Source organism: Sesamum indicum, linkage group LG3 (genome assembly GCF_026168435.1).
Source record: "Sesamum indicum cultivar Baizhima isolate 11 linkage group LG3, ASM2616843v1, whole genome shotgun sequence".
Lineage (NCBI taxonomy): Eukaryota > Viridiplantae > Streptophyta > Magnoliopsida > Lamiales > Pedaliaceae > Sesamum > Sesamum indicum.
The window spans coordinates 27161814-27179110 of record NC_142659.1 but is presented as its reverse complement, the minus strand read 5'-3'; the positions used below and the strand labels follow the sequence as shown (position 1 = coordinate 27179110).

Genomic DNA, 17297 nt, shown 5'->3' with positions numbered 1-17297 from the left:
AAAATGCATCCGGAATCCGATTTTAATTAAAATTTATTCAAATTTTATTTAATTATTAATCAAATCAAGTTCAAATACAATTTTTCATGTTCGATATATAGTAATTCAAATTAAACAAGCTCGAATAGTAATACATTTGATTCGATCCACTTGTTTACAACTTATCTGAGACCTCCTAATTAAAATTTTCCGAATTATTTACCACAAATAGAAATATTTCATCATATAATTTTTATATATCTATGTACAGTCATATATGAGTAAGTTGACTTATAATTATATGGGTATACAGTGCATGTAATTATATAATAAGTATAATAATACTTATAATTTAATGGGTATATAGTTTGTTTATTGATTTAATAAATATATTTTCAGTTTAATTAGCGAGATGTTGATGTTATCATTTATGTAATTATTATTTAAAAAAATATTTATTCTGTAAATCATTAAATTTAAATTAACCAAAAAAGATTATATTTGTAGTCTTGATTAATATTGTGAATGTTAAAAATTTGTGTCATATAATCACTAGAAGATAATTTTAATTTTGGCATAATATATAGGATTATAAATGAATTGAGTTGACTCAAATGAAACCAAATTCAAATATATATTTGGTTTTTTTTTTTTTGGGTTCGTATTTGGACTTAATTTAGCTACTTATAAGATTTTTTGTAGTTCAAATTTGATGTGATATATATCCCACATACAATACATTCATTATGTTTGATATAAATTTTTTACGATGCTACGGAAAAATAGATTTGTCCATATATTATAAATAATTACAGTTTAGAAATATGATCTATCAATATAATTATATATTTATTATTTGTCAGATAATTTTTTAAATTTTTTGGATAACGATCACGTACTTTTTTTCATTAATATATTAAGAGAATATGACCAAAGAACTAAAAATAAAAAAAAATTATAATTTATGAAATCATTAATAAAAAATTTATAAAATATAAAACGAAAAATGTTATTTTCAAAAAATTTTACTATGTCTAAAGGTAGATCCGTTTTCAACATCACCGAAAAAAAAATAATAAAGTAAAGATTCAGTAAAAAGATTCCTAATAAAGTTAGTGATCCCTCTCAAAAATAAAAAATGAGATTGCTGACAAGGCCTCCTCCAAACAATAATGCAACCTTGCTCACAATCCTTAAAACACAAACCAAATCAACGGCCCAGATCTCCTCCTCTGTTTCTGGCTCTCTGTTTATCTTCCCAACAATCTCCCCACCCCTCCACCCCCCTCTCTCTTCTCCTGAAAGCTGAAACCCAATTCCCTAATATCCAGGTTTACAGCCTAAGCAAGAAATACACATACATATATAGATATATAGAGAGAGCGAGAGAAAGAGGTGAAGTGCGTGTGAAGAAGGAAAGAAGATGTTAGGAAAGAGGGCACGTCAACCGATGAAGAGGACTACAAGCATGACGGAGTTCACCTTGGACGTCAACGCCGCTGCTGCTGAAGGTGTCTTTCACCCCTCGGATCCTCACAACCCTTTTAACGCCGGCGGCGTCGCTGGAGTAGATCAACGGTACGCTGCCTCCTCTGCCGCCGCCGCCAACTCCACCAGGCCCCAGCGCCGCAACTCGGCGGACTTCATCGGGACTGCTATTTTCTTGAGGGTTTGTTCCCTCTGCAAACGCCGCCTCGTCCCTGGTCGTGACATCTACATGTACAGGTACATACACACACAGAAAGAGAGAAAATAGTACTGCAACACACAGAAAGAGAGAAAATAGTACTGCAGTATTTTTCTTTGCTGCTTAGAACGCCATAAACACACACACACACATCTGCATGTATGTGTACTGTGTGGTGTGTGTATGAAAAATCATTCATCAGAATCCCTTCTTGGATTCTGCTTTTTTTACTGTTTCCTTCCTTTTCATCTGAATTTTTTACTGCTCTCTTCTTTAATTTTACTGCACAATGATCTGAGTACCATTTCTTGTGCTGATATACATCTGTTTGGTCTGAGAAAATTAACTCAGATTTTTATCTTTCTTTTTCTGCAAATTATCATGCAAGAAAATAGTGATTAGGCTGACATAAATTGATAATTAAATTTATACTTCTTTTGTTTCCCTTCCAGAGGTGATAGTGCTTTCTGCAGTCTAGAGTGTAGAGAACAGCAGATGACGCAAGACGAGAGAAAAGAGAAGTGTTCATGGGCAACCAAGAAGGATGGTGCCAGCGCCGCCGCTGGATCCCAAGTCTCCGCCACCGGAGGAACCGTCGCCGCCGTGTAGATTAGCTATCAAACCACCTGTTATATATATATCTACCTGATATACATACATATTGGGTAATGATGCATGTATATGGGGGCTGTGCTTGTATTTTTGGGCAAATTTTGTTAACTGTAGTTTGATTTGGAGCTACAATGAAAATCAATTCCCCAGAAACAAAAAATTAAAAAGAAAATCCATATTTTGTATTTATGGTTAATGATTATATTACTTTTTTTTCTATTTCTCAGCCTTTTATATATACCTTTCCATCTCAAAAATATTTATAATCCCAATATTCGACTCGCATAAAATGATAATTCTAGGTACTGTATAAATTTTACGTAACTCAGAAGGTGATATATATTTTCTCTTAAATACATGAATATTTTCAAGAAAAGTATTAATTTTAACAAATAAAAATCTTACTTTAGAATATTTCAGGAAAAATTACAAGTGAAGCATTAAAAATACAAATATATGATGGCAGAGGGGGGAAAATACAATTTTAGTCTTATAACTTGGGGATTGACAATATTTTTGATCCTGCAAGAATTGATTTTCGCAATTTAGTTTTGTTATTTTAAAATTTTGATAATTTTCATTATTTTTCGCCAATTTGGCTGAAAAACTGCATGTAATTGGCACATTAAATGCAAATTTTAGTCCTGTAATTTAGGGGCCAATGACATTTTTTGTCCTATAACTTAGGGGAGTTGGCATTTTCAGTCCTGCTCAAATTGTTTACATGACTAAAATTATAATTTAATTGGATCATATAGAAGTCACATTCAATTTTTCAGGCCAATTAGACTAAAATTATCAAAATTATAAAGTAACAGAACTAAATTATGATAATCAATTCGTATAGAATAAAAATATGCCGCCCTCTCTAAATTACAAAACTAAAATTATAATTTTTTCCGAGTACACTCAGTCGTTTTCTAATTACATATATGACTAGTTGTATTGAGAGCAACTTAAAATTTCGGCGGAATTATAATCATAGATTCTCAGATTTTACCTTTGAGAGTGAAACATTGTACTACTAGGATGCGGCATATGTTTGCTACAAGCCAAGACATAATCCAAAATGATCCACCCTATGTTTTTCAATAATAATAATAATATTTTTTATTTTTACACAAAAATTAATTCTGATTGCAACAAGATCACCCATTAATTTCTATACTACATTCTGTATAATTATATATACACTCATTGTTCGTTTATTAAATTTTTGCAATATTATAATTGACATCATCATTTATTTATACACTAACGAGCATGAATCCCGTTTTATGCACCATATAATTTTAACTATACAATGAGTTGTTGAGTTGTGTTAGTTCGATGATGACTTATATAACTTGCCTCATTCGATCGTTTTTTTCTCTCTTGGTCACACAGCTTATTTCCTATATGGGAGAAAGGGCGTGAGTACAAAACATGATGATCAGAATTATGGAGATTGAGTCAAATATGTATCTGTATGTCAATTGACCACAATGACAAATTTTAAGAATTAATTATTCAAAAATCCTAATACTTTTAGTTAACATAACAAATACTATATACAAGATATATGAAAATTGCATTTCTCGTTCCATATTGTATATAGATCAGTATAGTTTCGTCTTATTAGTTGTGAAATTTATATTATTATCTTATACGTTACAAAAAATCTTGTTTATTATCATTTCATCGTATTTCATTAATATTTTGATAGAAAAGTCTTGTGTGAGGAGTTACCAGCATTTTCCATCAAAATACCAACGAAATCTATAAAATGATTAAAAGTGATACTTTTTGTAACTTAAAGGATCAATAACGAGAATTTCATAACTAATAAAACTTGTATTGACTCTAAAATATATGTGGGACGAAGAATACTATTTCCCTATACACTGGATATACATCTTGAATTAAAATCTCACATTTTAAAATCTAAACGTAAAATGTTGAACTGATTCACATAAAGACTTGCAAGGGTACGTAGACTAATTGTTATAAGACCAAAGTACTTTTTGGTCCCATAATTAAGTTTATTTACGTTTCTATTCTTTAACTTTGTAGAGTAGTATTATGGCTCTATATATATTTTTTTCATTTTTGTAATTTTAGTCATTTTTTTCATTAGTGTTGATCCTTTTTGTTAGAACAGTTTAAGTCTCTTTTACATGATATTTTAAAATTGGAGCCTTTGTTCTTATGGCACAATTTTTTTTTTTGTCAGTATTTTTGTCATTTAATTCTTTAGGATAGTATTTTGGTCCCGGGTCCTTTTAATTTTTACAATTTTAGTTCTTTTTTTCGTTGGAATTTACTCTTCTCGCTGATGGAGGTGAACTCTGACGAACAAAAGAAATCAAATCAGAAAAATTAAGAAAAATACAAGACCAAAATACTATCTTAAAAAATTACAAAAATAAAAACATCAAGTAATCTAGATTACGAGATCATATATACATTTAATCCCTAATTATAAAGGACTGCTATTTGTTGTCACTTATTCATTTATTTATTTGTTCTAAAATATGGAATTATTTATGGATCAAATTTTCTAATTTATTTATTTATAATTGGTGTGGGAAGAAGTGAAAACTGTGGCCATTGGAGAGAGTGACTTAAGGTGAGAGTGAAAGTTTTTGTCCCACGAAAATGAGTTGTGGTTAGGACCACTTTAATACCCACTTCGGGCTTCAGTGGGGTGCACCTAATGCACCACCACATATATTTTCTTTTTGCGATTCCAGCCTTTATTTTTTCTTTTTCTTTTCTTTTTATTTTTCCCATTTTATTGGGGTATCTCACCCACTAAAGAAATATAATTTTTTTTTGTCATGAATAAAAGTAAAAGTTCATTATAATTAGTAATTAATTACAGTTGTGCAACGACTGTTAGTCGTTGTTTCTATAAGAGGTGTCAAAATATTAGCGACAGCTAAAAAATATGGTAAAATGTGTTGGCCTATATGGTAAAATCATAGTGAATGTTGAGTAACCGTTGTCAAAATTTAAGTTTTCGCGCACTAATTTTATTTGACCGTGATAAAGAGTATTGATTTGTCATAATTTTAACTCGTGATGATTTATAGTTTAGGGAACAATCTATTTCTTTTATAGTGAATCTATATATAAGAGAAAATTGAATTACAAAGAATCGAATTATTTAATTATTTATTATCTTCTTTTATTTCAAGAAAAAAAATGTGCATGAGTATAACATTAATACGTGAAGTTATTTCAATCTTAGAAAAGTTTTTTCTATCATTAAGTAATTTAAAGTACTTCCATCTCTGATTTTCATTAGAAGAAATAGGATTCATGATTAATTATTATAATTAAAAATAATAAATTGTGATAGATATGAATTGATCACGATTGTGCAACGGCTAATAACTTTTTTCTGGCTTCACAATGTTATATGATACACCTGCTATAAGAAAAAACAAGTATGAGCAATAGCCTCAAAATCATACAGAATCCAATTTTTAATATTATTACTACCAACCATACGTTATATAATTTTATATATTTTAATATATCAAATACTAGCTAATTTAAGTATATAAATGAATGATTTTATTTTAAAACATATTATTACATAAACAGACTAATATATATCCATCGATGGATGAATTTGAACTTAATATATTTTATTAAATAAAAATTATTAAAATTTCAATCTTACTGATGAAACAAATTTTAATGACTTATAGATCTCATGATGCTGCATTATTGTATATTTTTTCTTAAAATAGTGAAATAACACGAAATAAACTTATATAAATTGAATAAATACTCACACATTTGATTGAACTAAAATTCATGATTTCAAAATCGTGGGGTTTGAACTTCAATTACCATACCTATACTATTAGAAATAATTTTTGACGGATTATGAATCGTTTGCAAAAAATATGGGGAAGAAAAAAAACCATAACTACGTAAAATAAAATTAACGTGGTCCAAGAAAAATCTCGGACGTCCATGGTTGCTCGAAATCAGTTTCTAACTAGAATATACAATTTCATATGAATTAAAATAAAAGATCACACATCAACTATTTATAATACAAAATATGCAAAAACATAACCGCATAAAATAAAATTCACATAGTTTAGAAGAATTCTTCTATGCCGATGATTGTTCAAGATTAGTTTCTTAGGCAAAATTATACTCTAAGTCTCATGGAATATGTAGTTCAACACTTTTAGTCCTCTGTTTTACGGTATTTTTAAAATTTATGTCGAAATTAAAAAAAATCGACATATTTAGTCTCATAAATTTCGTAAAAATAGAGGATTAAATGTGTTGAGCTTGTTCAATTTTGGGACTATTTTAAGAATTTCATAAAGTAAGACTAAATGTGTCGAATTTTCTCAATTTTGAAATCCCATAAAACATACAGCTAAATATGTCCAATTTTTCTAATTTGGGGACTAATTTAAAAATTTGACAAAATCCATACTGGGACACAATACCCTGTAGATTCATGCTGCAGATTTAAAACATGAAAAGTAGGAATTTGAGCTGTCGAAAATGGTCCACAAATGTGTGGAGGAGAATTCATAGGGGATGGAAATTGGAATTGTATTGGATGGTGCATGGGATGCTTCCTCCAAGATTTTTAGCCCCTTACTTTATTCCTCATTTGATTCTCTTCTTCATTGTTTACACAAAACAAATCATTTCTCTTTCTCTATAGTTTTGTGTTGCTATATTAAATCAATATATGCTCTTAATTATGTATTTATGGAAGACTTAAAACTCAATTATTATATTTCTATGTATATGCAATTTGAAAACTTTTTGCAACCTATTGGCACTGCATCCCCCATCGAGAAATTACTTCTTTTTTGTGGGGCTATAAAGTATATATAAAATAAATGGGGGACCAAATTATATTTACTTTTGAGGACGCGATCTTTGCCAAATATTTAGGAGCTAAGTTCGGAATAACTTTTGGAGAAATTATTATTATTATATATAGATATATTTATATTGGTTTCGTTACTTTAGCGCTTTTTGTTGAAAATAAAACGAACCAATTTATAAATAATTCTAAAATGAATTTCACCTCCAGATATTAATATAAAATGCATTTCACTCTTTCTAAATAAAATTATGTAATATTCAAGGACGAAACTAGTACACCACCCCTCCTAGTCGGCCCGTATGTGTTTTTTTTTTTTTTTTTGACATAAAAAATGAGACTTTCAGTTTATTATGAATTTTATTTTCTCTAAAAATATCTTCTACTGGACATATATAAGTTTTTACTCTTACTTAAAATTTTGTATCCAATTAATTAATTAAATTGAAATGATAAAAAAAAATGGGACAAGAGAACATCTTGGCGTGAACGGGTTTATAATTTTTCACTTTGGAGTGCGCACATAAAAAGTATAAAATCTTTTTCTTTTTTTTGTTTTTGGATCAGTCAGTGTCGAGGCTCTTTAATTGGACTAAAAGGATTCTAATAAACTAAGAGAAAGGAATCAAATGGTATCTTTAATTAATAGCAATTAGACATTGGGAAATGAGTGTGTTTTTTTTGGTTGCTTGATTAGGCAAATTGCACCGTACCCTCTGCCTTGGATGGGGAAACAACTGGGACGATTAATCAGTTATTAATAATTAAATTAAAAAAATAGCTGTTTTATTTTTGTTAATTTATTACAGAATCCACGCCTCTCTATGTGAAACTTCCATTTGAAGTTGCTTTCTTCATAATTTTATATTTTCTTTATGGTTAAAATAAGATTTTATGAACAAATATGACGTAACAAGTTTAAATTTTATAAAAGTTGAGAGAATTTTCGCATTTGTATCAATATACATATATATATATATATTGTAGTTTATTAAATTATTGCTTCCAGCAGTTTAATTGTTATTGAACATGTTGAGGGGTCACTAGAAAAAAAAAGTAACATTTAATGATGATTAATTGTTATAGTTAAAATTAAATTAATAGTTGTAGTAAATCAATAGTTATTAATCATGGCTACGGAACGGTTATTGGCGGACTTAATTTTTATGAGTATGGCTAATAAATTTTGTACCGATTTTTATTTAATCATGATTAATAATAATTATTTGCCATGATTTTAGTCCACAATCAATAAAATTATAACCCATAATAAACTTTCTTCGAGTGGATATATATACTAATGTATTGATCAGTTTATTAAAATATTAATATAATTATCAGTTTATGAGAGACAGATAGAGAGATAAAGAAAGGAGTAATTAGATTATTTAACGATCCTCCTAGAATATGTTCACAAAAAAATTGATCTGAAATAACGGACTTAAACCATATTTATAATTTAAAAACATAAGTTCGTAATGATAACTTTGTCAAGACCATATAAAATTAATTAAAACTCACTATCATGATCAAATAAAAACGGTATATTTCTTTGAAAAACTTATATATAAAAATCAATTTAATTCGATCGTGTAAATTATTTTATGAGAAGGCACAACCCGTTATCAATTTTATACATTAATTTAGTTTGGGACTCCAATTGATGTATCATAATTTGATTTTTTGAATAAAATAAAATAAAATGCAAATAATTTAGAGAGGGCAGTTGTGCAAGTGGACATGTGTGTAGGTCCATCCAATTATGATGAGTTCCCCGTCACAATCCACTAAAATTATGATTATTGGTTAAGGAAAAAAAGATGAAGAGGTGTGGGCGTGGCGTGTCAGTGACTCCAAAGATTCTTAATTCCTCTCAAACCCAACCAATCATTAATTCTATTTATTGCACCTTTCCATTTGCTTATACCAAAAAAACAACCTGCCTTATTTCTATTTATTATTATATTTCACATATATGTATGACAATTATTGATCCTCAAAAATTATAATTTTAGTCCTGTAAAATAGGGATTCGGGACTTTTAGTTGTCTGTTTTATGGGATTGTCAAAATAGTTCTAAAATTGAAAAACTCGAAAAATTTAATTCTTTGATTTATGGGATTTTCAAAATTGTCAAGACTCAACATATTTAGTCATCTACTTTATAGAATTTATTGTACTAAATGTGTCGATTTTTCTCAATTTAGGACCATTTTAAAAATTCCATAAATCATAAGACTAAATGGGACGAATTTTTTTAATTTTGAGATCATTTTAAAATTTTCATAAAACATGAGACTAGAAATATTGAACACTTATTTTATGAGACTAAAAGTATAGTTTTGCCCATATTTTGCATCGGCTACTTGCTTTTGTCATTAATTATAAGTAGGAAGTAGCTACTTTTACTTATTTTGACTAGGAAATTATCATTTCACTTATGTGTATTTTAGGATTGAAAAAATTAAATTAAATTCAATTTACGAAGCTAAGACTCCATAATTTTAAAAGTTATGGGCTCAAATCCCGTCATGTGTGTGGGATGTTGTCTACTGTAATAGTAGGTGGTGTTGAGCAGAATATAATTATTGTAATATCTGTTTTAGATATTAATATCGATAGAAATGATTGTAATCGTAATTGATTTATTTAAAAAAAACTAAATTAAATTCCTAATACAATGTTGAAATCAATCAATAAAAGCTTGTTTGAATACGACTTGATATTTGAACAAAATTTTCTGTTCACTAAGCTTTCGAGCTTTGTTCAAATACTATTCAAGTAATGCATAATAATAATAATAACAACAACATAATAATAATAATGATAATAATAATAATAATAACAACAACATGATAAAAATATTAAATTATTCAGATTCGACTCATGTTCAACACGTTTTGGACACATTAACTTTTTTTAATAATTTCAAAAAAGTTTATCGATTGTCTCGTAAAAAAAATAGATTTTTTCCGTAAATAAAAAGAAAAAAAAATAGATTTTTGCCGTAAATAAAAAGAAAAAAAAATAGATTTTTGCCGTAAATAAAAACAAAAAAAAAATGACTTCTCTCTAAACATATTGTGATAAAATTACTAAAAATTTAGGAGATGGTTGTGAAGATTTCACTAGTTTAGATGGTGAGAGATTTTTCATTGCATACTTTTTAAATAAATCGATAATGTATATTTTTTAAGTCGTGTATTTTGGTTACGAATTTAGATATAAAACATGTTTATTTTACATATCTTAATTTTATTAAAATTCAGAATATACATTATATATAGTGGTGTCAATGTCCTAATTTTCTGAAATTTGTCGTGTCAACTTTATCATCGTAATTCGTATCAGCGTCTGTGTCCATGCATTATAAGCCTACACTCTGCTCACCTGTACAGAAATATTTAACATACTAGTTAGTACCTTGTCTCAAGGTACGAAAAAAGTATATTAAAAGAAAACAACAGGAATAATGTAAATTTTAAAATAATAAAGATATTCTTATTATCATTACCACTATTATGACTAATAAAATTACAGTAACATTGTACTACATAAATAAATTTAATTATTTAAAAATGTCCACGAGCTAAGCTTATATTTTGTAATAAGTTCGGACTGAACTTAAAATTTTTAAATTTAAATCGAGCCTGAACAAAACTTAGGTTATTTAGGTAAATTTATCACTACAAATGAGTTATAATTTCATAATAATATTTCAAAAGAAAATTGATAATCAATTTAAACAACAAAAGACTAAACAAAACTTGATTGAAATAGTGAAAATTGTGGGGCCAAAAATTGCTATGGGGCAACCCAAAGTAGAGGTCATGTTCGGCAAAAACAAGATCATTCAAATACTACTATGTGCTTCTCCAAAAGAGTCGAAGCATCGAAGTTCCTTTGTCGGAAAAATTAATTCAGCCCCACAAATTTTATAGATTAAAGGAGTTTGTAAAACTCTTTTTTTTAAAAAAAAATATTATAATCTAAATAAATTTATTAAGAAAACGATCAAAGTTTCACACTTATTAAAAAAAATTAACGAAATCATTTAATAAAACCTCATTTCCGACGTATAAAGTTTAATATGTTTATAAGTTTTGAACATAATTTAAATTTTTTAAAAATAATAACATATTTTTAAAAAAATTTCAATCCCAATCCAGAGAAAAATCAGCAAAGCTCAAAGGAGGAAAGAACAAGCACAAAGTACAAATATTTGTATCTTTCTCCCTAGATCAATAGAGAAATGTATATATATATTTTTTTTAATCATGATCAATATCCATAGTCAGAAGTAAGTAGTCGTAGTTTCTACAGTTGAAGAAAAAATATTAGCTATACTTAAAAATTAGGGTTAATTAAATTTAATTTTTTTCTAAAAATGCAAAATTACGCTCCCTCCAAAATAATTTTGAAATTATACCTACATCTCTTTCGAAAATTCACTGTTTACACATGATCTCTTTTATTAAGATTTGGACGAAAAATACTGATGTTACCTAAAAAAGGCCAAAAAAATTTAATTTTACCCTTATTTAATATTTTTATATAATAATTCTATACGTATGAAGAAAAAAATATAATAATATTAACCCCACTCCATATATATTACATTTATCCCTTTATAAGTACAGAAATACATGAAAAAAGAGAGGCAAAATTAAAAATTTATGTAATTTTTTTGTTTATATCAGCATTTTCCATCCAATTCATAACGAAATGGGGTCAAATGTAAACTGAGAACTTTTGGAGGGAGTGTACGTATAATTTCAAAAAAAAATTAGAGAAAGTATAATTTAGCATTTTAAGAAGAGGTCTAAATATAATTAACCCGAAAAATTATGACAAACATTCAATCATAATTAGAATTATGAAAAATATTAATCAACTATAAAATTTTCATATCTATTTACGAATAATATTAATTTATTATAATTTTTAATCATAATCATTTATAGTTTTGTCAGCGATTATTTTTCCCATTGAAGAAAAGTAATTATGGGAAAAGGATGCAAGCCTGAAGGGGTAGGGCCACAAATGTACAACTATTTCCAACTATTATAATTAATTAATCCAAAATGAAAAAGATTTGTAGTCAACTTCACCTACAGCTTCTTTTTTTTTTATTTATATATAAAAGTTTGGGGGCTCCCACTTGTTTGGAAATAACCCTTTTTTTTTATTTTCAGTTTTTATGGGTATTTTTGGTGACCTTTCTAATTTTAAAGAGTTGTTTATTTGGTTATGTTGTTTTCTTTCACTTTCATGCTTAGATGTGATTGGGTGGTGAATAGTTTCTTTCATTTCTTTAATGCCAATAATACTAACTATGCACTCCTTCTCAAAGCATTGATGTTACTTTAATCTATTTATTTGAATTATTTGTTTCTTACATCCTATTTGGGAACATAAAATTATTCAAAGATTCCCTTTTACAACTGTACTCCTTTCGTCAGGGTTTAAGATGAAAATATTGATTTCAGCTAAACAAATACATAAATTTTTAATTTTGTCCTTCACTCAACATGACAATAATACCCTTCCGTTATGATCTGAATAAAATACTAACATCAACTAAATATTTACATAAACTTTTAATTTTACACCTTATTTAATTTTAATAAAACCCCTTATTCAATCAGAAATTCTTTTTTATTTAAAGAATTCAAAAATATTAGTAAATGTCACAACAGTTACATTGATATGTCATTAATCAAGTTATTATCTATATATATTTGAAGATCACCATTTTGTTTGCCATTTTTTATTTTTTATTTTTTATTTTTTATCTTTCTTTCTTCTCAACTTTTATTTCTCTCTCTTTTTTTCCAATAAATGCTCATAATTATCTTCTATTTTTTCTCCAACTAACATATATATATTTTTTAAAACAATAATTAGATTCTGAATTTTAAAATTAAATGTGCACAAATATCTGAATAATATCTAATGATAAATTCTTCCAATTAAAATAATAATTATTTTTTAAGTTTATGTACGAAGGACCAAATTTCAATAAAAAATAAAAAATAAAGAATTAAATCGGTTTCTATATAAAAAAAAAAGTTTTATAGGGTAATATGGCAAATTTACATGCCGGAGGAACTAATTTGAAATGAGTTAAAAAGACACAGACTATTTTAAAGTTGAAATCAAATATCGGGTAGATTAAAATAAATTTTATCCTTTAAATATATTTATCAACAATTAATTGCCAAACAGTCAAATTTTATTAGATAAAATGATGATATCTCTGAGTTGTTGATGAAATTTTAGAGGAGGATTCACTTATTACTTTATAACCTAATAATCCATATGACTAATCTCTTTCATAAGTTGTAAGATTATTTAGAGGGTCTACAGAGCCTCAGATGTTAAAAAGTATTTGATATTGTTTTTCCCAAAAAGTCCTATAAACCAAAAACGCCCTAATACCGAATATTTTTTAGAAAAATTAAATTAATTAGATTCTTGCGAACAACAATATAAAATATTTCCAAAATTTTGTATAAATGGAAACTTACATCATTTCATAGAAAGGCCTAAGCCGAAGCCCATCATAACTTATCTATCAGTCGTAGCCCAGATTAGAAGTTTCCATCTTCCTCAGGAAATGTGATTTGGGCCTAGTTTTACAAGATTATAACTATTTACAAGATTAATGGCTAAACTACTAATTACGATCGAATAAAATCAATGTAAAAAATTAATTTTTTTACCGTGAAAAAATTATTTTCTACAATTAAAAGCTATGGTAAACATATTTATTATAACAAATGTTTAGCTACCTTCGCAAAACCACGCCCAACAATTGTTGTTTAGTCATGATTAATAAGTCAATAACTATTTGATACGATTATTTATTATTAACCATATCAACTAGTCAAGGTTAAATGTTAAATTTCTTGTAGTGGTTTGAGTGCTATTAACATATGGGTATTAGTTTATTTTAATAGTAATTTGCTGGTTTATTGCACTATAAATTATATTATAAATGACCACCATTTTAAACCAATAGCAACAAAAATCAATGTTAAAATTTTAATTTTAATTTACCACGATTAATTAACATTTGCTATAGGTTTTAGCTGGGGTTAGAACATTTGCCAAGATTTTAGCTACGGCTAATATTTTGGCTTCATTTGCAGAAGCAATGGCTAGTGGTTGTTCCGAAGCCGTTGTTAATTTGTATTCACCACGAGTTTTTTTCTTTAATCATAGTAATTAACTATAGCAAAAAATCATGATTCGTCTAAAGTGGGAATAGTAATTATTGTTTATAAATTATTAAAATTCATAATGTAACTATAGTCAGTTCACTCTAAACAAAAAAAAAAGGAAAGAAAGAAAAATAATGATTATTCAAAATTAGGTCAAAAAACTAAAAGACCCAGTTATGATTTTTTGCTCAGCCTTTTCTCAGTAAAACGATAACTTGTTATTTAGTAACGAAAACATTAAAGAAAATAAATTATATATCTTTTATCCAAAATACTTAATATTCAAATATAAATTATCTGTAGGGTTTTCTCTATATTAATTTGGTTAGGTTTGAATTGCTTATAAATTTATCTTATGATTAGTGTACAACTTATGGAACTCGATTAATTGCATGATAAATATATTATTATATATATACTTTGATCTTGTTTGATTTGTGTGATAGGATTAGACATAATGGGATTGACTGGAATGAGAGATGAAATGTTAACCAATCCCATCATCTAGTATGTCGTGTTTGGTTTGATGTATTGTATGTGTGCATAAATTATGATTAAAGGTGAAATTACCATTGTAGTTTGTGAATAATTAGAAAAGATAGAAAAATCTCTCAATATTGATTTGAAATGCAATTTTTAAAATAACAATTCTCGTGGAATACTTCCCTTTTTCTTTTTTTTTTTCTACATTATATGTAGCAGAAGTTCAAAATTGACATTTAATAAATTAAAAAAAAAACCTAAGATTTAATTTAAGAAAATATAAAAATATGGCAAAAATTGTACTTAAAATTAAATAACTAATCAAAACTCATATATTTTTCAAATTTCTTAGACTAAGACTGAATTTATTGATATTAATATCGGACTCTAATATTAAATACCAAACATGTAATTATATATGCATGATAAGCAATCTTATCAAATCTAATCCCACGAACCAAACAACCCTTTCGATTCTCCTATCAAACCTGACCCATGCGGATAAAAAGATATTCCAATTGCTTTTAGTTAGAATCTCATACTAAGAAGAACTCTTGTCGATCTCAACAACTTAGACATATCTTATATCCCACGAAATTCGAAACCAAAATCAATATATATATCCAAAACCAATGCTATTATAAGTTGATCCTCAAGAAAATCGAACAACAAAATTTTCAAATATTCCAACTTTTCTCCGTTGAGAAGCCCCATACTCGGTGCAATTTCAGTCGACATAATCATGAAGTTCTTCAATATTGTGGCATGCATTATAGCCATGTGGGCTGCCGTGGCCGCGACTTCCTGCGGCGCGCAGTCTCAGCCACCGGCCGGTGGTCCTAGCCCGGCATTGGACTGCAGCACTCTGATCTACGACATGATTGATTGCATGCCGTTCTTGAGCAACGGGGGCCACCAAACGAAGCCTGATGAATCTTGTTGTTCCGGCCTCAGGGCTGTGGTGGAGACTGATGCAGATTGCATTTGTTATGCCGTAAACAGCGCGGCTGGTCTAGGACTTGATATTAACATGACTAGGGCGGAGGCTTTGCCTTCTCGCTGTGGGGTTTTTACTCCGCCAATCGATGCCTGCATCAGTGCGTTTATCTTTTTTTTTACTTAAATTAGATTTGGTTGAATTGAACGAGTTATATAACAAATGCACAGTTAGTATTTATTGATATTTTGAAATTTTTTATCGAAATCAAGTTTGGTCGAATTTATAGTTAGTGTATATTGATATTTTTGAAAAATTTTATTTAAATTATATTTGGCCGAATTGAATTAGTTATATAATAAATGTAATACATGCAGAATTGCTCTTTTTAAATTAACACATGGAAGAAAGTTTATTTTATTTTATATAATTAATGTTTGTTTGTGTTTCTTTTTGCAGTGTCGAGCACTCCAGGGGCATCTCCAGGTACGTGTTTGAAGGATAATTTTATTATATTATCATTCTTTCGAATCTTTTATTATAAATTCATATATTATCTACTTAAATATAGACGTTTAATTTCATATGTATAAAACATATTTTTTAAAATATATAGATGATATACACTTTATAGTTACATGGCATAACATGTTTATTTAAATAAAAGTTATGTATATAAAGTATAATAGAAAATATAACATCAATTTATAATAAAAGATCTGAAATGAATCGAGTTGTAGAAATGGATAATCACTATCCAAGTTTAAGCAAATGAATAATATTTGTAAATTTTGCAGCTAATCCTCCAAAAGCCATTGGTGCACCTTCACACTCTCCAAATCTTCCTCCTACCGCACAGCCACCGGTCGCGGTCGCGGCTGCCCCCTTCGCCCCAGCAAGAGCACCGGTTTCTCAAGCTCCGGCACCCTCATATGAAAGCTCCGGTGCATACGCCATATCAGCCATATTTTCTATTATTTTTACTATTATTCTTTTCCTCGTTCTTTAGTTAATATGGGTAGGGTTAGTTTAGAGTATATAATTATGAGTGAGTTGGTATATATCATCTATTTATCTCCCTTTTTGCTTTTGAATTTGAGTAAATTAGGTTTCTCGATTATTCTGATTTCTGTTAATATTCTTATTAATGAATGATGTTGCTAGATTGTTATTTGATCGGCCTTGTTAATTTAGTTGTCAACATTATTTCTTAATCATAATTTTCCTTTGGTAATTAGAGCTCTATGCACGATGCTCGACATATATAATTTAGCCCTCGATCTTATTATAAAATATAGAAAATTATGTTATATTAAGTAGTAATTAATGCCTTTTTGTCCCACTTACGAAATAATGATTAATAAGTGTTATGCAGTAAGTAATATTTGTTAGACTTAAGCGGATGCGACGCGTATGAGCTGACAGTTTACTTATATCTAATAAATAAGTTTTTTTGTTAGTTAAAATTTATGAAATTTATTGATATTGACAAAACAACTGAATGAAAATTGATAATTA

The 17297-nt window shown here is 28.0% G+C and overlaps 2 protein-coding genes across 2 annotated transcripts; both read left to right on the top strand.

The window, feature by feature from the left end:
- The first annotated feature begins 1174 nt into the window (after positions 1–1174).
- LOC105158935 (FCS-Like Zinc finger 5) lies at positions 1175–2497 on the top strand. The gene is made up of 2 exons (XM_011075852.3): positions 1175–1704; positions 2119–2497. The coding sequence occupies exons 1-2, from the start codon at positions 1403–1405 to the stop codon at positions 2273–2275; spliced, it is 459 nt and encodes a 152-aa protein (XP_011074154.1). The 5' UTR covers positions 1175–1402; the 3' UTR covers positions 2276–2497.
- A 12967-nt stretch (positions 2498–15464) lies between these two features.
- Positions 15465–17013, top strand: LOC105158933 (non-specific lipid transfer protein GPI-anchored 4). The gene is made up of 3 exons (XM_011075851.3): positions 15465–15939; positions 16239–16265; positions 16577–17013. The coding sequence occupies exons 1-3, from the start codon at positions 15585–15587 to the stop codon at positions 16786–16788; spliced, it is 594 nt and encodes a 197-aa protein (XP_011074153.1). The 5' UTR covers positions 15465–15584; the 3' UTR covers positions 16789–17013.
- Positions 17014–17297: the final 284 nt, after the last annotated feature.

Bases quoted from the DNA above. Each gene is read 5' to 3' on its own strand.
- LOC105158935 (XM_011075852.3), top strand. From the start codon at position 1,403: ATGTTAGGAAAGAGGGCACGTCAACCGATGAAGAGGACTACAAGCATG. The intron at 1,705-2,118 runs GTACATACACAC...TTTCCCTTCCAG, and splicing joins CGTGACATCTACATGTACAG to AGGTGATAGTGCTTTCTGCA.
- LOC105158933 (XM_011075851.3), top strand. From the start codon at position 15,585: ATGAAGTTCTTCAATATTGTGGCATGCATTATAGCCATGTGGGCTGCC. The intron at 15,940-16,238 runs GTGCGTTTATCT...TTCTTTTTGCAG, and splicing joins GCCAATCGATGCCTGCATCA to TGTCGAGCACTCCAGGGGCA. The intron at 16,266-16,576 runs GTACGTGTTTGA...TAAATTTTGCAG, and splicing joins CACTCCAGGGGCATCTCCAG to CTAATCCTCCAAAAGCCATT.